The sequence below is a fragment of the Saccoglossus kowalevskii genome, chromosome 21, assembly GCF_978046115.1.
Source record: "Saccoglossus kowalevskii chromosome 21, keSacKowa6.1, whole genome shotgun sequence".
In the NCBI taxonomy this organism is placed as follows: domain Eukaryota; kingdom Metazoa; phylum Hemichordata; class Enteropneusta; family Harrimaniidae; genus Saccoglossus; species Saccoglossus kowalevskii.
In genome coordinates, this window is record NC_140661.1 from 11710520 (window position 1) to 11726479 (window position 15960).

A 15960-nucleotide genomic window follows, 5' to 3' on the forward strand; every position below is an offset into this window, starting at 1 on the left:
TTTTTCAGGAAAATTCAATTTCAAAATTTTGATAAAACGTTAAAAACACGTGCGGTCGCCGTCTGTGAATTTGTACTGGGCCTAGATATTCGAATTGTAAGACGGGGCAGTACGCGTGTACATGTTTGGAAACTGCGCATGCTCGAGTTATTTTCGGACAATTTCTATGTCATGGTAAATTTCCTTTCCCACCTAGTGTTATTATAGAGTGGTCGGCGAATGTATCGGCGATTGATTAAGTATATCGACCTTACTTTAGGCCCTTTTTATTATCTAAGAAACCTTCTGAGCGTCTGTGTCCACACCGTGTGAAGACAAATTTGACAACTGTTGACATTGTATTGTCGACAGATATTGTAGTAATATGTTGAATGGTTGATGGCGTTTTAATTTTGCTTATTGTGTGGATTTGTTAAATTTTGCAGCGCAGTCGTTCACAGCACTATTATGTATTCTTCAGACGACGATGAGAGTACACCACTGATATCCCATCCAGTTCGAAAATGGCCGATCGTCACGGTAGAACCAATAGTGTTGTTGTTTATGTTTGGAAAAGGTGTTTACATAACATCATTCCCACAATACATTCGATCGCGCATCGCGGAGGATTACGAAGTGAGTGGGTTGGACACCACCAACGGAACATGTTACGCCAACATAAGCTCTTCGGAGTACATAATGCAAGAACAAATCCAAAAACAAGCGACGATGTGGACTTTGTACTTCACAGCAACATCTCAATTCATAGCGATGTTTGTTGCAACCATACTCGGTGCGTATAGTGATAAAGCTGGAAGAAAGATTCCTTTAATGTTACCGCCTGTTGGCGCTGCTTTAAATGGCCTGAATTACCTTATCGTCATATACCTGCATTTACCGTTATGGACTCTTTTCTTCGGCGCTGTGTTACAGGGACTTGGAGGTGAACACACAACTGAGATGGCGACTTGTTGTTCATACATTTCTGATATCACAACTAAACAACAAAGAACTTTTAGAATGATTGTACTGGAAATTGTCTATTCGTTTGCATTCGGTGGAGCACAACTTTGTGCTGGTTATGCCATACATATATACGGCTACCAGGCTGCCTTCTGGCTACACATCTCCGTCTCATCCGCTGCATTTTTCTACGCCGTGTTTTTTGTAAGAGAAAGTTTGAAAGTTGAAGATACAAGTAATACATCCATATTGACGTTTGACCACTTCAAACAGATCGCACTTTTGTTCAAGAATAAACGATCAGGACTGCGTCTACAATTGGTTATTCTTATAGTAGTATTATTCTTCCAAATCTTGTCCCAGACTGGGTGCAATGGTCTTTACGTGCTGTATTGTATGGATTATCCGTTCTGTTGGTCTTCTGTAATGATTGGTTATTTCAGTGCCGCTAGGGTGGCTCTACGTGGTCCAGGTAATCAATATATCGTCACACTGCTCATGTAATTTACGCCCTCTAGTGGCGAAACGCTTCTGTGACGTAAATGGGTGTAAGAGACTGCGCTCACAACGTGGATATTAATATTAGTTCTAATTTGACTTAAAAACGAGTACAGTGTAAACATATCTGTCAACTGACATTGTTCACATTTGTATCATTTAATATGTTATACTAACCCAACATGTAATACCAAACAACCCAGTCACGTGATTGTGACGTCACTGAGGCGCTTCGACAATAGATGGCGCGACCCAAGATATGCGTATTGAAATGATAAGAAAAAAAACTTTCTTTCTATTATTATTATTATTATTGATTGAATTAGGGGCTATAGACGAAGGAGAATATTTGCTTAACTTAAAGATTTATCCTGGGGAATGTGCATATTTAGCGGCAAGTGATTCACTAAGTGCAGCAAATTGAATATTCAACAAGATAAAACAACGGATGTTTCGACGATTTCATATGTACTATGGTTTTCTCGCCAAATTTGCAATAATTTTAACGTCGTGGGCGATAATTGGTGAGGGTTTTTGTCATAATACTAGAGAAAAAAAAAAAACCCAAACATTACATTTGTTTAAATTAATATCACAACGGAGTATTTTTTCCACAATGCAGGCGTGTTATTAGGTGGTAAGCTGTTGCCAAGATGTCTATCTGATTTTGGTATGATTTATGTAAGTTCCATATCGTACACGTCGAGTTTGTTATTGTCTGCATTTGCATTCAACGATATCATGATGTTTATGGGTAAGTATTATACCACCAACAGAGGGAGGGGCTTTATCATATCACGAACAAAATTTCTGATTGAGTGTTATGACCTTGACTTTATTTTCAATTATGATGCTAATTATCCCTTTGTCAAAGCCGACAATTAATTAAGTGACATTTGTGGAGTGAGGTCATGGGCGATATATTTTTTCAAGTTTGTAGATGTTTGAATCAGCACGTAAAATTATATATACATATATCTATATATTATGTTATAAAATAATATATCATCGTACTGTGACAAGCGCTGATTAGTCTGTGTTCCCAACACATACTCTTGTGACGTTTAAATGTTGTTCTAGGGTATACAGAAACTGATTCTCCAATTGTCTGTGACCATCAAAATACATTTTGAAGTTTTATTATTATTTATTTTTTGTGTAAAAAAAGCTAGATAATACAGATTTGAAAAACGTTCACTATTGCGATAATATTACTCTAATCATTATGTAGGTTGGACTTGTATAACCTACTGATCACCCCAACAACACCGAATTCCGATCTGAAAGTAAAGTCCTACATTTTGTATTGACGGGCGGTCGAAGTTCAACATGATATCGATGATATGAACAATATCCCGTACACATTCTACGTCATGGAAATAAGTCGTCACCAGAGGGCGCGCCTTATAAGAACAATGCATTCGTGCAAATAATGCTAATATTTATTTTCATAAATTTTCCTGACAGTTCCAGTCGTGGCTGCTTTGTCGTCATTGACTATCCCTGTTATACGATCAAGACTTTCCAGGATAGTGGATTCTACAGAACAAGGTAACGTTTGAGTAGAGCGGCGTAGTCGTTCAGAATATAGCACAATTAGAGAACGAAAACGGGAATCCCATAGCAGTGCTATAGTTATATCAAAATGTGACCTTGGTTGTTGAGACTTACATTTCACGTTGAAGATCACATTCAACCTCCTACAATAAAATAGTGTCTTTGTTTGTTTTAAAAGAATGTGAGCCTCCTACATCGTATGTACTATAGTTGAAATTTACAATAAAATAGTGTCTTTGTTTGAAAAGAAAGTGAAAAAAAACGCTTACTATCAAACTCAACACTTCTGAGTAAATTTAGAAGAATACTGTATTCTGCGATAATTTTGTTAATTACTCATAAATAATCATTCAAAGTATCGATTCCAATCTGAGACAGACTAAATTAGCTAATATAAATAGGAAGTTTGTGCAACAATTTCATACAAAACGGTAAACACTTTGAATAAGCTTTAAAAATATACAAACCGGTGTGGTGTATCAAACAACAATACGTACACAATCCTATCTTCAAAAATGTAATAGTTTTGCATCAATGTTCGTACGTGTTAACTCACTTATCGAACTCAATTAGTTTATTCCGTTCACTTAACTAGTTAACCTTTCACGTGGCATACTGAACTCGTGCAATCAGGCGGTCCAGTTCAACAAACGGAATTATTACTTTCCTTACAAGTGATGCATTATTCCATTTATAAAAAAGTTGTTAGACTTGCTTGCAGTCTGTTGCGATTCCGATTGAAAATTCTTGACAAAATAAATATAAATTGCGTAAACGTGGAGTGAACGCGAAAGTCATGTGACCGCGAAATCTCAACAGACTTGCCATCAGTGTACTAAGCGCCCTCACATTACCGGCCAGATTCGGCCAAGTCTAAATAGTTGTTTGAACGTTTTTATATGTCTGCATTACTAAACTTACATACAAATACATATTTGATTGCAAAGTGATGTGACGGACACAGTGCGATAAACAACAATTTCGAGAAATACGGAAACCAATGATGACGTCTGTAAGTGAAAGTTTGCTATCCATCCAACAACAAAAATAACACTTGTAGACGCAATGTGATACCTCGATCAGATCATTCGCTCATTCCCGTAAATGCACAACGTTTTAGGTATATTACGATTAATAAACCACAACAATCTTGTATACGTAACGCTTCACACAAATAGGTTTTGTGCCTCGTCTACATTTAGGTTGCGAGTTGTCACTTTTATATTTTGTTTCTCAAATACTGGACAATATTAGCAAAGATGGGATTCGATCATGCACTACATCCGAAAGACAACACACAGCATCCCATAAATCTGCGCCATCGTTAAATAAATAGATATTTTGCAAATGGTGTTTTTAATTTCACGTGACAGGCATTAAATCATTCATGGGCAAAAGCAAGATTGTACAATTTAGCTTTTTGAATTTATATAAAATATTCCTAGTACTGTGCTGTACATATTTGCAAAGCAATGTTATTGTCTTCGTTGTGGATCAGTATCGCAACTCGTTATTGTCAGAACACAATTTATTTCTATTTTCAGGTATTCTATTTGCTTGCCTTGGATGCACCGGAAGTATTGCCAACTTTGTTGCGCCTGTTACTTTCAATGCTATTTATGCAGTAACACTGGGGTTCTTCAGTGGATTCATTTTTATAGTGTTGGCAGCCATTGATGTTATCAACATGATGCTAACAGGGTGAGTGGGACTACAGCTACATTAAATTGTATATATTACTATCAATTTCAATCGGTTGCGCCCTCTACCGACTATATCTTATGACCTTTATTTAATAACTCTGCTAGGCTGTACGGTCAAATCTTCCACAAACATTTATCAGTGAAAGTCGACCGCAGATCACAATATTGTAAGCGCTATGAATAATTACGTCACAGGGTGCGCTGTTGCTAGAGGGCATAAATTATACGAATGGTGTATTGTGAAGCAATTCAATAATAGAATAATAATTATTTCAGTCAAATATGCTATGAGCATCGGTGATGGTACGTACTCAATACATCATGTCTCATGTGGCATCAATTTTATTTGGTGGTTTAATAACAGTCTCAGGACATACAGAGTAAACAAAGCATATGATAATCGTATTGACATATACATGATTGGTCAGTATTTGCATCACATTATATATATTAAACAGGGAATATATTTTTTTCAGGTTCACGCACAGACAAGATGTTCTGAGGAGCAATTCGGAAAAGCCGATAATACCATAAACTGAAAAACATACAACAGACACTGGTACTTGGAAGAAGGTTTTTATGAGTTTCTAAAAATGTATTTAGGTCATGCAAGGCTTTGTAACGTAAGCAATGAATGCAATATCAAATAAAGGAAGCAAAACGAAAGTATCGATCTTTTCAATACAAAGTAACTTTTTTCAACTACTAGGCGACATAATGTATTAAAAGATTGTCATGTAGTACTGGCGTGTTAGTGGAGGTACAATGTGCCCGGAATATGTAAACATTACCCCTGCCAACCAATCATACTTGTCACAATAGTCTAGATAATATATTAATGGATATTACAAAATATACATAATGATCCATATAGCAACATTGTTGTGCATTGTTTGCATAACAAGTATATTTGTCTATAATTGGTAATCAATTAACATTTTGAATGATCTAAATTCTCTACAATGTTGGTGAACGGCGCCATCTATTGTCCGCTATTACTTCACGGTAAAGCTATGTGAGCTTAGTATGTGTCAATAATAATGTATAGTGACCAGTGTTCATGGAACACATTAGTTAAATGGTAAATGAGGATGAGTATCTCAATGACAAAGTCCCCGTTAGTATTTGGCAGAATTAACGTATGAGGACATAGAATTGTATAGTCTGAATAAAGGCATGTTCGAATAAATGGCCGCACGCAAGCATAAACAGACAGACGGAAACCAAACATAACTCCAGTTTCGAAATACGTCCGATGGAGACTAAAGTCTTTGACAATATGTGAAAGATGATAATGAAGTTAGAAGTCAAGACTTTGATGATGTGCGTTATAAATATGACAGCTGAACAAATACATAGCGTCTATGTCCAACACTTGAACTGTTTGCACCGTGAAACAAGAAGAGAGAATGACCCCCGGAACAGACAACTAACATAAAAACACGGCAATAGTTGATTAAATCGGGAATTAAAACGTAGATGGAATAAAATACAATATAGTTCCAGAAATCCCGGGTGAGTAATACACACACACAGTTCCTCAATCTATAAGAAGAACAACGCCCGTGATCATAGATAATAATAAATTAGGGGACGTAGCACATCACCAACATTCATAGGAACGAAAGTGATTTTAATTGTGAAAATACTGTGTTTTTTTGCATAACAAATGTCGAAAACTAAAATAGCCACGAACTGCATTGATTATTATACTTTTTCTGTAAAACTCCAAATTATAATATAAATATTAATGACCCAAATTAGTAAACACATGGTTTGTATCAGATCATATGTCTTATATTATATTATATATTCAAAAATGCTGATTTGTACCATGACATGATGCTTTTTTGGTGTATGAGACATATACTGTCAAACATTTCCCTGACTTAATAATGAAATTACATCACTTATTCATATAGTGTAATCAATATCTTAACCTACAAATAAATCATAATTTAATAATATATGACCAGAGGTTTCATCTATTCATCTTATGAAAAAGTATTTAATTGAATTTAATACGTAAAATAAAAGAAGAGTGATTTGTTTTATTATATAGAACAGGTCAGAAACATCCGGGCATTTTCTATAGTTTATCATTTCGATCACCAACATTTAAAAAAAAATGTTACTGGTACATCAAATGCAGGGATTATTTAGAGCCATCACAAGGCAGTCACCTAAATCACCAGACCAATACAGTAAAAAATACTCTCTACACCCAGATTCACCTGTGAGTACGTTATTTATTGCACTCATAGTTATTTAGAACAATATATTAGTCAGAAACTACATTTGTGTAAGTGACTTAGAAAATGAGTTGAAAATCTGAAACCACGCTATGTAAATGAGATGTCTCTGTAATATTTTTAAAAACCATGTACAGTTTTTTCGTAATACTACCCACATACTGCAACGAATTATTTTTATACGCATGTGACCATATCGTGTAGACATGACATGAACCATTTATGTATTTGTGTGGAAATAGATGTCTTTATCTCCACAAATTTATAAAATCAGTTTATGCATCTTGGTGAAGCAATGGTGTTTGTTTTTTTATTTGATTTATATGGTCCACTGTGATATTTTTTTTAGAAGCCATGTACATTTGTTCCGTGGTATCATTCATATACTAGGACGAATTTTTGTCATTTATTTTTATCCTCCTTAATATGTATGCAAAACTGCGTCATGACGTTTTAGGGATATTTATGTAAAAATAGAACTGACTATCTCCACGAATATTTATTTATTAAATCAGTGTATTATGTTAACTAGCATGCATCTGAACAATACTTTGTGAAGCCAGGCTAATCCTCGTACAAATACACAGTGCTCATTTCAGGTTTGTTTGATTTTATGTATACGGTACATGTCATATCTAGAAATTTAGTTTGGTGACAAAGCGAATAAAACATTTATTTTTATTCATATTGAATTGAGTTTGTTACCATTTATAAAAGAATGGCATTTGAATTATATTCAATGGGGACTTATCTCCCGTATTTCTGTGAAATATAGTCAGTAACGTGCATAATTGATGCAACATTCAAGCTCTAATTATACTGTCCAAAAACATAAATTTAGTCAACCAAGCATCTTCTCTCGACAATTGTATGTTGATTCTTTATTCATTGTCATGCTGATATCGGTCACTGGCGTCATGATTACAAATATAATTTTATAATCAGTGTATTACAATTGAAAATTTTTGAATGAATGACGATCAAATTATATTTTCAAATTATATTTTTGGAAAGTTTTGATTCATTAACTTGCTACAACTTCCATTCACCCTGATTATGTTCATAAAGGAAACTTCAATCCAAATATCAGCTTGCTACTCCACTAACAAATCAACAGACTGTTCGTATGAGAGAAACGGATCATGATTTCTTGCAGGCGTGTTATCAGTATTATACAACTCCAGGAGTAAACAGAACGTTGCTAGTACTCATGTACAGTACCTGTCGTCAATGCAATTTTTTCTAGATTCTAGTCAGTGTCGATTTAGATGAGACGTCAAAAAAGCAGGATTAAACTATTGTTGTGCATTTGACTAAATTTGGATTCTGATTTGAGCGTAAGAGTGCGACATGTTCTAAAATACCTTGGAACAACGACTCCACTCGAGACAGTTTTGTAATGATATTTATATCACGCAACCATTACCTTCACCAAAGTATTGAACGAATACATACAAAATACAAATTATGCATTGCTCTTAATTTAGCAAAAACAATTATCAAATTAACCATTTTTCAAATACATAATATGTAACGAATTAGATTCATGATATGATCCATTATATTATAATCGCCTGGGTTGTTGTTTATTGGACTTTTTAAAGAACATAATTCATAACAGCTTTTGAGGATTCATGTCAGAGAATATTTGTTTCTCATTTTCAGAAAATAGTCAATATAAAGATTTGTCGATTTTATTGTTTTGTGATAGGTCTTTTTGATGGATAAAAACCTTTCACTTAGGTAACCGGGATTCGGTCGTTTCCACGCTAGGCTAACAAAAGACACACACAAGCTTCGTTCATGTTCCCAAAACGATTCTCTGCCAAGTCCCTGGTTTTCACCCGAGACAGCATTAAATCCATCTTTATTTCTTGTCACCCCTTAACCAATTACAATCAGTATAAGAGACTCCAAGGCCTTGCCTTCCAACAAACAACCAATCACATGAAAGTTTTACACATCATAATCAATTAATTACTCGTCAAGCTATCTAGAGAAAACATTTCTATACATTGTCAACACTAACTAATATTGATGGGGTAATAATCTCGCACTAACATTCCACCAAGATACTACCTTAGTTTAAAATCGCAAACAACATTGGTTTAGAATTACAGCTACTGTCTTGTATCTTAAAAACTGCAGAGTCATAAGATGTTTTTGGTTGATTTCGACCAGCTCGCCATCTGGTCTTGTCATTAACCTTTATCAGTATATGTCATGACAACCACTGTCAAACTGACTGAAATATAAATCATGATAGTTTTATAAATGTTTGAATGCGAAAATGCATCAAACCGTTACCGATGTGTCAGTCTAATAAGCAACGACAATCAATGTAAAATCTACGCTAGCCAGCCAGCACAGTTTTGATAAATCGGGAGATTCTGTTTCTCACATCTTGTCAAAATAAGTATCCAGTGATGTACAGGTGATTGTTGTATGAAATTTAAGAGGACATTGCATTACATTGTTGTATATTTATTGCCGGATAACCTGCCGGAAAAAATATAGACCAGGGTGATAATTTATTCCATCAAAACTAAAACCCTATATATGTCAGAATAAATAACTAAGAAGAATAAATAACTATAAATAGAGCTAAAATGACCGCCCTTAGATATTGTTAGACCCTAAAAAATACTGCCATATATCTATCCTAAAGGTGTAATTGGTCTCTCAGGCCAATACTAATACATTTTGGGAAATTGTGTCCAGGTTATGTTTCCAGTGAAAATATATCATGGGCCATTACTACCTACTTTTCCGTCTTTTTCTTTTCATCTTTCAAAACCCAAATTTCAAATTCCGACAGAACTAATTATGATTACTGTTGCAGCGCAAAAGGTCTATCTATTTTAAATAGCTATTTATTAGCTAGCTAAATATTATATACTATATGAATTTACTACTTTCAATTTTGCAGCGCAGTTGTTTATACAAGTGTCATGAATTTCTTAGACGACGACGATGACGATCAGACACAACCACTGAGATCACACGTTCGAAAATGGCCGATTGTCACAGTAGAACCAATTGCGCTGTTGTTCATGTTTGGAATGGGGGTTTTGGCAATAGCACGTCCACAATACATCCGATCACGAACCGCGGAGGAATACAACACCAACGGAACCTGTTACACCAACAACAGCTCTCTGGAGTACAACAAGGAAAATGAAATACAAAAACAAGCGACGATATGGACTTTGTATCTCACAGCAACAACTCAATTCATAGGTATGTTTGTCGCAACAATACTCGGTGCGTATAGTGATAAAGCTGGAAGAAAGATTCCTTTAATGTTACCGCCTGTTGGCGCTGCTTTAAATAGCCTGAATTACCTTATCGTCATATATCTGCATCTTCCTATATGGACGCTCTTTTTCGGCGCGCTGTTACAAGGACTTGGAGGTGATTTCACAACCGAGATATCGGCTTGCTGTTCATACATCGCCGACATCACAACGAAACAACAAAGAACACTTAGAATGGTTATAATGGAGGTGGTCATTTACTTAGCAATCGGTGCGGCACAGCTCTGTGCAGGTTATGTCATACAGTTATACGGCTACCATGCTGCCTTCTGGCTACAGTTCTTCGTCTTATCCGCTGCTATTTTCTATGCAGTATTCTTTGTTCAAGAAAGTGTGGAAGTTCATCAGAACATGAGCAATACTTCCATCTTAACGTTTGACAACATCAAAGGCGTCGCACTTTTATTGAAGAAGGAACGATCTGGTTTACGTCAACAAGTGGTTATTCTTCTAGCAATAATATTCTTCCAAATCCTGACCCAGAATGGATGCGTTGGCCTGTACGTTCTCTATTGTATGGACTACCCGTTTCGTTGGTCTTCTGTAATGATAGGCTACTTTAGTGCAGCTATGAATGTTCTACACAGTGCAGGTATTCATTCATTCATTCATTCATTCATTCATTCATTCATCTGAGATCCGATTTTGTTTTATTACAACGCAGGTATGTTACTAGGTGCTAAGTTGTTGTCAAAATGTCTCTCTGATTTTGGAATGATGTACGTAAGCTTTATCTCATTCGCGTCGAGTTTATTATTGTCTGCCTTTGCAGTCAACGACTCCATGATGTTTATGGGTGAGTTTTTTCAACATTGAAATGTATTACTAAAGCGGCAATGTTTAAATATTTTTCCTCTCATTGTTTTTTTGGTAAACACATTAGAATCATCACACCGTCTTAATAAACGCATATTAACTAATCAAAGCAATTTGAATATGTTTACCTTACAGCTTTAACTGTAAATCTGTAATATTACACAGGTTGAAAATATTCAAGGCAACACTATATGAGGGTACCTGTCAACCAACTAATTAAAAATACAGCTTCATTCCATAATTAGATATTTTGTATGTTAAATATGGATACAGAAACACAATATAATACAACAAAAGGGGAGAATACATCATAATGATCCTGTCAATCTCAAAAAGCTTGTGTCAGAATCTTTGCTGCACATTGTAATTTGACAAGGATTCAAAATCATTTACATATTAATTCCCAAGGTTATACAGTTGAAATAAAGATTAAATAAAATATTGTCACTTTAAAAACTAACATTACTAAATGTTCATGGATAATATCTGTGTCTTTTAGTAGTTTTCCTCTGTTTATAAAATGTATATTCTGTCCTGTGGGTCAGGTAGTTCACCACGTGGTTTCGATAATTGTATGCTAGTAAACAGCATATTATCAATCGAGATTATCTTTACCTAGTGTTTGAAATATCACTAAATCTGGCCGTGATATCGGCATCATATTTAATACCGCGAATAATAATATTGCATTTGTCGATATAGTTTTTTCTAAATGCAGCTGAGAGGAGGGGGGGTTGACTTCACCGGGAATTGTCTAGGATTTTTTCTCCTGTCAATGCTTAACACCGTTTTTAGTGTCACTACTTCCGTCATTAACTATGGGATTTATCAGTCAAGGATTTGCTAATATTGACGGTTTTGAGGTTGGGAATTTGGTCAATGTCCACATTAACTGGAGCGGTTTCAATAATAGGAGCAATTTTTTTATAATATTCCCGATGTCATTGTAGTTAATTTGGACTTCCAATACTGTGGCGGTGCTGTTTACTAAAAGTACACAAATCAATCATTTTTACCTTGCCCGTATCATCGAAGATGAAAGGGAAAGGTGTATTAAGGGAAAATTGTCTGTTGTCGTTGTTGTTCTCGTTGTTATTATTAATAATTGTTAATGTATCAACAATGACGTTACTAATTATATTACAAACTGTATCAAACTTGGTAACCTAATTCATCAGTATAAAATCGTCCCTTAGTTCAAACGACAGATCATCCAAACAAATTGAGAAAGTAGTAGTAAAACAAAAATGTTGACTGTTTTTACTTTACTGATTACTAGTGATACACATTAGAAGGTCCCAGTGGGAATATGCATTGATGTGTAAGTTAAATGAAGTAAATCATTTATCTTGTAATAATATGTATCCCCCGAATCCCATGGGAATACTAGATTGGGTTTCAATGTCAACTCATGGAGAGAATTGTTGCAAAGTCTAATACACATTTGCAAACACACCAATAAAATACACAAACTATCTTAACAGAAAACATTATATCAGACAATCGATATAAGCACTCCTTATAAACCTTCCAATACCAAACGTTTGATAAAAATTTGAAGTCAGTAGAAAATTAGGTCTGTTTATTTCAAAATTATCAAAATAAAAATATATAACAGGAAAAATGTTGCATCAACATTTGGAAAGAAAAAATGCACTCAAAAATATGTATTCTGTATTTGACATACAGTTCACATGGCAATGGAATGGTTGTTTTAACGAAACATTTCCTTGTCAGGGTAAATAATCTTTGCAAATACAAACTCACAAAGCTTTGTCTCAGCTATTAGAACACAATTATAGAGCTTTTATAATACTACTAGCAATTTGAAACACACTTCAAAGACATCAAACTTCTGGATGATTATTTCTGTGAAGATTTAATATATAATTATGCATGTGATGATTACAATCTTATTCATGATATTGTACAGAAAGAAACTATTCAAATATTGTCAGCATACTTTGTTATTCAGTTAAAGCGTTCTCAAATTGTTCCCCAAAACTAAAACATCAGTTGTTTTCTCATGGAATATGTAAAATATGTGAGTTGTAATCTTTGTAGTAACACAATATTTGACCTATATACAGTCTTAGTTCATCAATCAACATCATCTCATTACTATGCATGTATCAAAGCTCGAGGTGGTAAATGGAATAAATTTGATGACATGTGTGACAGTATTTAATAGTGTAGACACAGTTCAGACTGAAGAGTATATTTACTATTTCATCAGTTCAAATTAGGCACCAATGTGTTTGTAAGATAATTACATCAATCCAGGACTTTTGGTAAACTGATTTGTTACTGCTGTTTCGACCCTAATATTTCTTTGTATTCAAAATTAATTATGACAATGCATATTCATATTGAAAAAAACGATAAATGAAATAATATTATGTAACAAAGGGCAAGGTCACCAGAGGTTAACTTTGAGATAATTTTGTAAAATTGATGGGTTTGATTCACTGGTTCTACACGTAAAATAGTTACACTTCTTATTGTTTTACATTGTCATTACATTACATAATAAATAGTACGGATATACAATGGACCATTTAAAAGCAATTGCATATTTACAATAATAATAATAATGCAGAAAAGATCGTTTATTCTTGAATAAAGTTCAATGTGATGGTATCAATTATGTATTCTCAGAAAATGATGTTACAATATTGACATTTTCTTGACAGTTCCTTTTGTGGCTTCTTTGTCAATACTAGCTCTTCCTGTGATGCGTTCAAGGCTTTCCATGATAGTGGAACCCAATGAACAAGGTAACATTTATTTGGATAAAGCTTGAATCAATCAACGTTAGGAAATAAAAACAACTCACTTTTTCAGTTCTTCAGGAGATTCCAAGTATATGTAGTTTTTAACTATTATCATATTTACAACTATGTTAAAAAGGGAACAATGTAGACAGAATGAATAACACAACGAACCAATGATTAAGCTTAGTATTGCAGTGCGAATATAGTCAGTCGCTCTTTGAGTTTTACAATATAGTACACTTTCAACGAAAAAGTACGCATTCAGAACAGGCTGTTCGCAACCACATTTTTTTAGACTTCTTACTAATTCTGCTAACTCGCTTGTCAGATTCAAAACACTTCTTTTAAAAGCAAATAATGATTTTCGGTTACGCACTAACATTTTCTGCAACAAGTGAAGCACTTTTATTAATTCTAGCCCAATGTCATATGATAAATATAAGTACCGACACATTTCGCCAGTCTGTTAACATATGCTAACTCCTAATTTATCCAAGTCCTCGTTACTCGTCTTCCCAATGTAGTTTTCAACTGTTCAACATATCATATAAACTAGTCATTACATCCTATAGTATGATTGGCTGAATCAACGCATTATTCATATGGTTCGAAAATTGCGAAACCATGCATGCAAGTTTAACTTATGGGTCTTAACAGTCTTCCGCTCTTAAGTTAAAATTAATTCTGTTTTCAGGTGTTTTATTTTCTTGCGTTGGATGTACAGAAAGTATTGCCGGTTTCCTAGGGCATGTTACATTTAACGCTATTTATGCAGCGACATTGGATTTCTTCAGTGGGTTCGTTTTTCTAGTGTTGGCTGCCATTGCCGTTATCAACATGATGCTAACAGGGTGAGTTTGATTACAGCTGCATCAAAGTGAATATATTATTGTTATGTGCGTGGATATGATTCATCTTTTAATCGCGCCTTTTAGCAACGGCAAAATAATGTGAACTTTAAATGACAAAAAAGTGTGTCATAAATGTCGTGATTTCACAACATGCACAAAAGAAAAGATAACCATGGTAGTACATTGTTCACATATTATGGGATAATTATATGATAAGTATGAGATATTTCATTTTCAGGTTAACGCACAGACAAGATGTTCAAAGGATCAAGTCGGAAAATTTAAGAATTGAAGATAATATAATAAATTGAATAAATTGTAAAATCTAATTAGCGATAAAGTGATGAATGTAATAGCAAATAAAGGCATCTAAAGAAAATATTATTTGGATTGATTGAGTCCATACACATCAACTGTCACATCAAGTCGAAAATATTATTACTTTAATATTGGAAGTCCGCCATGGAATGTTGTCATTTGAGTAGTGGTATCAGGAGTTCAGTGAGCGTACAACGCACACCCTTATGATTATTCAAGCTGAGTGTCATGGCTTTAACCCCCTGTTTAATGTTTGTTTTCCGTATTTATTTTCATATAGTCTGCTTGTAAATCAATCCTAAGATCGAGATTTACTGGCAAAGGGTTCTATCTGGTGATGATGCCGGATCTAGACCTTGCACCAAGGAACCAAAATGCAATGTTTGGAATAACAACAATCTGAATAAAATAATTACCTTATTATAAGATCAACAGTGGATCTAGTAATATAACCATTTCTTGCCTTCCAGTTTGAAATGAATTCATGATATAAAACGGACAAAGAATTTATACCTTGTCGGACACAGTGCAAACCTAGGATTGATGCTTTATTTCTATGTGTGTATCCATCCGCCCGAAACAACATGTTTTAAAAAAAAATTGTACAAAGAAAAAACGTAAGTGTGTGTCTTCACATTTATTCAAATACAAACAGGGGCAAAATCATAAGAATTTTCATTGTAAACAAGGTCAAAAATATATCAATAAATTCCCATACTTTGACATATTCGTACCGTGTTCATTCTTTGAGCTGGTGTGCGGCAATTCCTGTTTATGACCACAATAAAATGATAACTGGGATACAAGTAACCTAGGCATATTTGGTGTAACTAAAATTCTGAATTAATATTATTCTGCCTTGTATATACGCTTCGACTCAACTTGAAATTAGGTAGCTTTGTCTTGGACATAGTTGCAGTATCGAACTCCAT

At 34.4% G+C, this 15960-nt stretch overlaps 2 protein-coding genes across 2 annotated transcripts; both read left to right on the top strand.

Moving 5' to 3' along the window:
- The first annotated feature begins 447 nt into the window (after positions 1-447).
- LOC102807843 (lysosomal proton-coupled steroid conjugate and bile acid symporter SLC46A3-like) lies at positions 448-5366 on the top strand. Its single transcript, XM_078011198.2, has 5 exons — positions 448-1414; positions 2063-2194; positions 2908-2991; positions 4542-4698; positions 5177-5366. The coding sequence occupies exons 1-5, from the start codon at positions 448-450 to the stop codon at positions 5232-5234; spliced, it is 1398 nt and encodes a 465-aa protein (XP_077867324.1). The 3' UTR covers positions 5235-5366.
- Positions 5367-9903: 4537 nt separating this feature from the next.
- On the top strand, positions 9904-15021 carry LOC144356503 (proton-coupled folate transporter-like). The gene is made up of 4 exons (XM_085495025.1): positions 9904-10861; positions 13779-13862; positions 14554-14710; positions 14949-15021. The coding sequence occupies exons 1-4, from the start codon at positions 9904-9906 to the stop codon at positions 15019-15021; spliced, it is 1272 nt and encodes a 423-aa protein (XP_085351151.1).
- Positions 15022-15960: the final 939 nt, after the last annotated feature.